At 59.5% G+C, this 7,897-nt stretch overlaps 1 protein-coding gene across 1 annotated transcript in view; it reads right to left on the reverse strand.

Moving 5' to 3' along the window:
• The window catches only part of DNM1 (dynamin 1), a 42,230-nt gene that overhangs the window by 20,662 nt on the left and 13,671 nt on the right, over window positions 1-7,897 (reverse strand). The window contains exons 2-10 of the mRNA XM_014529304.1: window positions 7,325-7,398; window positions 6,858-7,007; window positions 6,314-6,517; window positions 6,033-6,131; window positions 5,779-5,939; window positions 3,431-3,573; window positions 3,183-3,318; window positions 2,959-3,026; window positions 1,745-1,883 (exon numbers count right to left, since the gene is read on the reverse strand). Coding sequence (XP_014384790.1) covers window positions 1,745-1,883; window positions 2,959-3,026; window positions 3,183-3,318; window positions 3,431-3,573; window positions 5,779-5,939; window positions 6,033-6,131; window positions 6,314-6,517; window positions 6,858-7,007; window positions 7,325-7,398 — 1,174 coding nt within the window. The remainder of the gene's footprint in view (window positions 1-1,744; window positions 1,884-2,958; window positions 3,027-3,182; window positions 3,319-3,430; window positions 3,574-5,778; window positions 5,940-6,032; window positions 6,132-6,313; window positions 6,518-6,857; window positions 7,008-7,324; window positions 7,399-7,897) is intronic.

The raw sequence follows: 7,897 nt of genomic DNA on the forward strand, positions 1-7,897 counted from the left end.
GAGGAAGGGGGGCCAGGCCCCGCCCCGCCCAGGTGGCCGCCGTACCTTTTCACTACACTTTCTGATGGTGGACGTGAGCTCACTGACTACCATGTCCACACACTTGATACTGGGCTCTTTGAGCTTCTGCACCTGCTTTTTCACTGTGGCTTCAAAAGCGAGGTCAGGTGTGAAGAGGCCCGTCCTGCACCCAGGGAGGAGGAGGGGGGAGGAGGCGGAGCAGCCACAGGTGGGCGGGAGTGGGGGGGAGAAGGAGGGGAGTGAAAGCCAAGCAGGACCAGGGTCAGGGTGGAGGATGGCACAGGCATGGGGAAGAGAGAGAGACACCGACACAGAGAAAGAGAGAGAACAGAAGACAATGTGAGCATGGGACCCGGCCCTCCCTACCGCCACCCGGGTTGGCGCCTCCCAGGTGCTGCCGGCATCCCCCAGGCTGGGGGCAGGGGGTGCTTCTGAAGGACCAACCCCCCTGCTCCGTACAAGGCCCCTGGGTCCCTCGCTCCTCAGCTGCCCTGAGCCTGCCCCCTCTCTCTTTCCAATGCCGTCTTGGTCACAGCCTAGGGTCCTCCTAAGGGGCTGACCAAGGCGAGAACACTGCCCACCCATTCTGTTCAATTCCAGGTTTCCCAGCACCTCCTGCATTCACTCCACCTTGACTCCAGAGCCCAGCACGACCCCCTACTTCCACCAGGGGTGCTGCAGCCGGCTGCCCAGGCTGTGCCCTGCACAACTCCAGGGGGCTCCACGGGCATGGCCATGGCCAAGGTGCAGACGTGCCCCCTGGAGTTGCAGTGTAGCTGCCTGACCTCCACGCTCAGCTCCCTGCTCTGCTCCGGCCCTCCCCCTTTCTCCTCCAGGGGCACCCTTTGCCTTTCCTCCAAAGGGCCCTGGAGGCACTCAGCTCAGAAAAAAACAGAGAGAGAAGAGGAAAGACAGAAAGAGTGGAGGTGGTGATAGAGAGGGGCCAGGGCAGCAGTGGGGGGAGGAAAGGAAGGGAGGCTGGGGGGTGGAATCGAATGAGCACTGGACTTGGAGTCCAAAGCCCTGGCTTACAGTAATAGCTCTGCCACCTCCTAGCTAACATGGCCTGGATCCCTGAGCCTCGGTTTTCCTGCTGTGAAATGGGTGCCGTCCTCCCTGCCCTGCCCTCCTTGGGTGGTTCTTCGAGGCTCAGATGGCATAGCAGATGGAAGGGGCGCTGTCTCCGGAAGGAGATGTGATGGAGGGGAAGGCGAAGGTCCTGAGTGGGGGTCCTGCGTGAGGGCGGGGGGGGGGGATGGGGAGGATGAAGGACAGTGGGAGTTGGGGTACCTGCTAGACCCGGGTCCTCCGCACCTCTCTGGCTGACCTGTCCCTCAACTGTCTCCAGGGCCCAGGCTTCCCCAAGACCCCTCCCTGGAGCCCCCCAAAGATGGCCCACCTCTGAGGGCAGAGAGGGGGCTCAGGGTCCCCTCAAGCCCTATTCTCCTGAGCTGGGAGCTCTTGGTGGCTCTCAGGGTCAATAGCCACGATCACTGTCATCTCACAGCGTCTAATCCCTTGGTGTCCTGGGCCCCGGGGGCCAGGAGGGTGGGTGAGGCCCCCTCAGAAAGCCCCCCGCCCTGTCCTGGTCTGTGGTGGCCTGCCTTTCTCACCCCGCCGAGGTCTGGACATGCTACCAAGGAGGCGGAGGGGGCGTGGGGAGGGGCGCCTGTCAGCAGTGCAGGACGGGGCAGAGGCGGGGGCTGGCCGGGCCGCTGGTTACCTTCTTGGTGCACTGTCTAACGGTGTTGATTAGCTCTGAGATAACCATGTCCACACACTTGAGACACGGTTCTCGGATCTTCTTCACCTGCTTTTTCACAATGGTCTCAAAGGCCATGTCTGGGGTAAAGAGCCCCGTTCTGAACGCCCGGAGCGGGAGAAGGGCAGTGTCACAGGCCAGCTCCTGCCAGGAGTGCCCCACACCCCTGAGCTCTGCCCTCGGGTCCCCCTACCCCTCTCTGGGCCTCAGTGTCCCCATCTGCAAAATGGGCAGGAGGGATTCTAAGGAGGGACTTTCAACCGATGCTTTTTGGGACAAGACAAGGTCTGCTATATCTGCCTTCGTGTCTTGCTTCCTCTTAAGATTCTGTTCATACACAGGTGCTGTGGCCAGGAGCGGTTTGAAAACTGCTGACCTGGGCTCTCTTTAAGAGCCTTTCCAGGAATAGGGCGTTTTATTTTAGGACTAGGAGAGATTCCTTTTTTCTGTGCCCTGGCCAGTGCAGTTCCTAGTGTCAGGCTATGAATTCCCTGCCAAACCTGGAATTGAACCTGCTTGAAAGCAGGGGCATCCTGGTCTCTCACTGCCTGGCATATAGCAGGTGCTTCCAATGACCTTGTTGTGTAGATATGGGTCCCCGAAGGAGGTCTAAGCTTTTAAGGAAGTCTATTTCCCAGGCCCCCTTCCGGCTCCACAGGCCTTGGGGTTCGCTAGAAGGCGAGAAGGTGAGAAGTGGGGATCCGGGGACTATGGAGGGTCTGGAGGGTGAGAGGCCCCCTTCCATCCTAGAAGGACACAGGCCAGTACCGGGATGCTCCGCCCAGGGCCCACCCATTGCTGGGCAGCTTTGTGCAGCCTCCTGGAGAGAACGGGGGCGCTGTCTCACCCTGGCGATGGGCAGGGAGCCCAGGACCAGAGGGTGCTACTGGCCACCTGTGTCCTGGGCTCTGCCCAGCTCGTCCAGCCTCCAGGCCCTGCTCCCAGGGACAGCACAGGAGGGCAGCAGGCTGCAGGGAGCAGGTGGCCCAGGCCTCCCATCCACCTCCCCCGCCCAGAGCCTGTCAGAACTGGGAGCCAGAAAGTCAGGGTTGAGGGGAGAGGGGACCCGGGCTCTTGGTCTTTCCTGAGGGAGGCTCATTCATCACTCCCTCTGCCTCTGCACTAGACCCCCTGCCTTCTGGGGTTCGGCCCCCCTCCCTGGTCCCAATACGTGCCTAATGCCATGGATATTCTTGATGGCATAGCTGATCTCCCTTCGGAGTTCCTTCTCGTCAAACTCCATCTGTGTAGGAGATGGAGAGATGGCCCGTCAGGGCCTGTCCCAACACCTGGGAGGTCAAGATGGGGCCCGCCCCACTCCCAGGGCTGGGCACCAGGACCCAGGTATCCATGGGAGAGGCCTGAGCCCCCCACCCTTCCCCCGGGGAGCCCGTCCTACCTTGACCAGCTCAAAGGGGAAGCGCTCGTGGAAGATGCGGTTGATGCGAGCTCCCCCCGACAGCTCATAGGTGTCGATCTGGTCCCCTGAGCCCTCAATACGCTTTTCAAAGTCCACGGCGAACTGCTGGACCATCCTGGGGGGAGAGTGGTGTGGCCTGAGGGGGTGCAGTGGAGGGGGCCCTGGGAGAGGAGAGGCTGGGGGCGCGCACTCAGGGATGGGGCGTGGAGAGCTGGGGAGACCCTCACTGCAGTAGGGCCTTGGTCTTGCGCGCTGGGTCGTCAGGACGGAAGTTCTTGTACTCGTCCACCTCCTTCTCGATGGACAGCAGCTGGCTCTGCAGCTTGTTACGCAGCCCGGGCAGCGTGTCTCGGATGTGGTTCGTCAGTTGCTGGGGGTGGGGATGAGACAAGGGTTAAGGCCAAGGTCAAAAGTCACAAACCCCAAATGCCCACAGGGCCAGGCAGGGACCAGGATGCCAGGGGGGCTGTGGATGTGGTGAGGTGGAGGGCTCAAGAGGGGCCATGGCCCTGCCCACCAGAACAAAGGCTGTCCGAGGGCAGGGCTGGCACACAGCAGTCCTCACAGAGGTGTGTTCATTGAATTAATGAGTGAGTGACTCAATTTTCAAAGAAGCAGAAATCTAGATTTTTATTTGAGATTACCTGCTTTTTGACTAATTTAATATTTTTATTTAAAAAAAATCTATCGAGCCCGCAACCCAGGCATGTGTCCTGACTGGGAATCGAACCTCAACCTCTTAGTTCATAGGTCGACGCTCAACTGCTGAGCCACAACAACCAGGCTTGACTAATTTAATATTTTTAGATACCACGAGGGCCACATAAAATGTATTAGGGGCGCCCTGGCTGGGTGGCTCCGTTGATTGGAGCATTGTCTCATACAGTGGGGCCTTGACTTATGAGTTTAATTCGTTCCGAGACCGAGCTCGTTAAGGAGCTCGTTAACTCAAATTACTCTATCAACTCAATGCAAAAAATCAGCCGAGAGACAGCTGGTATCTCAAAAAACTCGTTAGTCGGGACACTCGTAAGTCAAGGCCCCACTGTATACAGAAGTGTGCAGAGCGGCTACCGCGTTTGGACAGGTTCAAGCCTGGGACTAATGAGAGGGCACGATCCTCTCGTGGCAAAGCCACGTGCAAGTCCCAGCACAATTATAGGCAAAGGCTGAGTTGTAAGCTTGACCTTATGGTCCGGACCTGTGGTCCCACGTGGCTGAGTGATACGGGCTGCGGGAGGTGCAGCAAGTAAACAAAGCTTAATCAGGTGCATGTAATTGAGTAGATTTGAAACCCACAAGAATGATGTAAACATCTTGACCACACCCTTACTTTGCCTCGTGGAATCTGCTATAAAATAAAGACTAGGTTTGCAGGCCGGGCGCTGCCTCTCCATCAGAGAGGGCAACGTCCCACCTATTCTCCTGTCTGTCATCTCCATCTGTCACCGCCCCCTCTCAGGTTTACTCATGGCCATGCCGGCTCGGCACATGGAAGGGTCTCGGGTTCGATCCTTAGGGTGGGTACAGGAGGCAACCGATCGGTGTTTTTCTCTCACATCTAGGTTTTTTCTCTCTCTCTCCCTCCCTCTCTCTCTCAAATCAATGAAAACAACTGGCCTGTGTGGCTCAGTGGTTGAGTATCAACCCATGAACCAAGAGGTCACTGGTTTGATTCCCGGTCAGGGCACATGTCAAGGTTGTGGGCTCCATCCCAAGTAGGGGGTGTGCAGGAGGCAGCTGATCAGTGATGTTTCTCTCTATTATCCCTCTCCCTCTCTCTCTAAAAATCAATAAAAACATTTTTAAAAAATCAATGAAAGCATATCCTCGGGTGAGGATTTTTAAAAAATGCAGCAGGGGCAGGGATGACTGGCAGGCTGCCCCTTCTCAAGGCCTGGGGCTCACTCTGGCTAGGCCCTCACACACAGACCTCCCTGAACCTGCACAGTGACCCGGTGAGACAGGGCCTGATCACCATGACCGCCATGTACAGATGCAGAGATGGGGCTCAGAGAGCTGGACAGAGTCTCGGTGGATGGGTGACAAAGCTGGGATTGGAACCCAGGTCTGTGGCCTCCAGACTCCCAAATCCTGCCCCAGGCCACCCTGCATTCCCCACCGCCTTCCTCCTGTCAACACACACGCGCTTCAGCTCTTGAAGTCCCAGTCCAGATGGTGAAACATCCTCGGGGAGCCCCTGGGATCGCCACCCCATCTCCAGACCAGCCTCTCCCCGTTTCAGAAGGAACCAAGCTCTTCAGCTCGAGTCCATGCCAATCCTGGCCTCCCAACCCAAGCCCTGGCCAGTGCCACCCTCCACACAAGATCTCGGTCTTCTCTCCATCCTGGGGGTTCCAGGGCTCCCCTCCCAGGCCCCAGACAGGGAAAGGCCAGTAAAGCTCTGTTGCCACCTCGCTGTGGGACTGTGGGAAGCTCCTTTGCTTTCTGGGTCTCAGTGTGTTTATCTGCATAATGGGGATGCTAGCCTCTGCTGGTCACCCTCGCCAAGCACACTTACATGACTCTGTTCTCAGGCTGCTTTCCCGGGTCTCATTCTGGCCTGAGCCCCTACCTGGTTGAGGACCTTCTGCAGGTAGGGCGTGCCCATGCGGTCAGCCAAGTGGCGGTAGGATGGGTGGGAGAGGAAGAACTTGCGTTCGGCAGCCAAGGCAGCCGTGATGTCCTTCTTGCCATCAATGTCCTTCTGGCTCCGGTTCACCACCCCAATGTAGCCTGTGGGTGGGGCCAAGGTCAGGGTCAACCAGCCTTGTAGGGCGGGGGGTGAAGGGGGAGGGCGGTGAGATGAGCAGGGGGAGGGCGGACTACCTCTGCGCAGGGGCAGCAGCTTGTTCTCCAGCACATCGCGGGCGTCTGTGCCCTCGTCCATCAGGTCCAGCTTGGTGATGACCCCGATGGTGCGCTGACCTGGAGGGCAGCGATGAGAGGGTTGTCTGCACCTGCACTTGCCCCCCATCACCCCACTCCCTCCATCACCCACTGCCTGCCCCATTTATTCTCCACAGAGTGGCCAACATAATGTTTAAAGGGGTAATTCAGACCCCCCCCCCCAGGCCTTGCGCCTTCGCTGGCTGTGGGTGGGAACCTACCCTGGGGGTCCACCTCCTTGGCGATCTTGAGGGCATCCGAGTTGGCCAGGTCCGAGTTGGCCGGGGACACGGCCAGGATGAGGCAGTTCTCCTTGGTGACGAACTGCATGAGCATGTCCCGGATCTGGAACTCGATGTCTGCAGGTTGGTCCCCCACCGGGACCTTGGTCATTCCGGGCAGGTCCACCAGGGTCAGGTTCAGCACTGGACAGGGCGGTTAGAGCGCGGGCTCAAGGCGAGTGGCTGGGCCGTTGGGGGGCCGATGCAGGAACAGGGCCAGGCCGGAGAGGACCCCCAAGGGAGCGTGGCCGGGGTGGCGGGGTTCGGGGAAGGTGCTGGGCTGAAGCGCGGGTCCGGGAAGGCGGGGCCGGGGTGGGCGGGGCCACGGCTGGGCGGGGCTTGGGGTAGGATGCTCAGAGGACAGCTGTGGGGGCGGAGTCTGAGGAGGAGCGTAGCCAGCAAAGGGGTGGGGCCAAGAAAATGGTCCTCAGGGGCGAGGCTGAGCCAGGGAACCCCAGAGGCCCGACCCTGGAGGCCTTCTCACCGTGCGGCGAGTAGACTCGGAGGTTGATGGGCACCGGCGAGATGCCTTTGTTGGTGCCGGTGACCCGGTCGGTCTCAGCCTCGATCTCCAGGCGCACCTCCTCGAAGTCGGTGAATTTCTTCCCCTTGCAGTGCAGGAACTCGGCATATTCTGCTCCAAAGGCAGGGGGTGGAGGTGTTGGAGAGGGAGTGGGATTGAGCATCATAGCTCGGAACCCACCCGGGTCCCACCTCCCACCGGGAATAGAACCCCATCCCAAACACGGCCTGCTCCTCCCTCCACATAACAACGCCTCCTGCCCATTATGCATGGTCAACCCCACTGTCCAGATGGGGAACTGAGGCTCCAAGAGGGGGGGGGGACCCGCCCACAGTCACCCGGCAAGCTAGTCCAGTGGTGATGCTGGGCCTCTCCTTGGGGAGGGGGTGGGGGCTGGAGAGGCCAGCCTGGCTGAGGAGGGCACGTACCTGTGGAGGCATTGACCAGCTGCAGGACCAGCGGGCGTCTGGTGACAATGCCAGATCCTCGGGGCAGGAAGTCTCTGCAGTGAATTAGAGATGAGAGGAGGGTCACCTGTCCTGCCACCCGGAGCTCCAGACATCCCCTAGCGCTCCCTACCGCACCTTAGCCCACGGGCCTCATGTCGCTAAGGGCAGATGGCAGCTGAGGAAGGTGGAACAGTGTTATAGTAATCATTATGGTACTTAATATTAGGACCTTAGAATGTAAGACTGAAAGCATGTAACCCTGTGTGGACTGTTATAGTAATTAACTAGAGGCCCGGTGCACAAAAATTTGTGCACTCGGGAGGGTGGGGAGGGGGGTCCCCCAGCCCGGCCTGTGCCCTCTCGCAGTCTGGGACCACTCGGGAGATAACGACCTGCTGGCTTAGGCCTGCTCCCGGGTGGCAGAGGGCAGGCCCAATCCCTAAGTGCAGCCCCTGGTCAGGCTCAGAGCAGGGCCGATTGGGGAGTTGGGGCCCCGCCCCGTCATGCACAGAGCAGGGCGGATCGGGAGGTTGCGATGCCACCCTCACTCAC

Source organism: Myotis brandtii, unplaced genomic scaffold, assembly GCF_000412655.1.
Source record: "Myotis brandtii unplaced genomic scaffold, ASM41265v1 scaffold68, whole genome shotgun sequence".
NCBI lineage: Eukaryota > Metazoa > Chordata > Mammalia > Chiroptera > Vespertilionidae > Myotis > Myotis brandtii.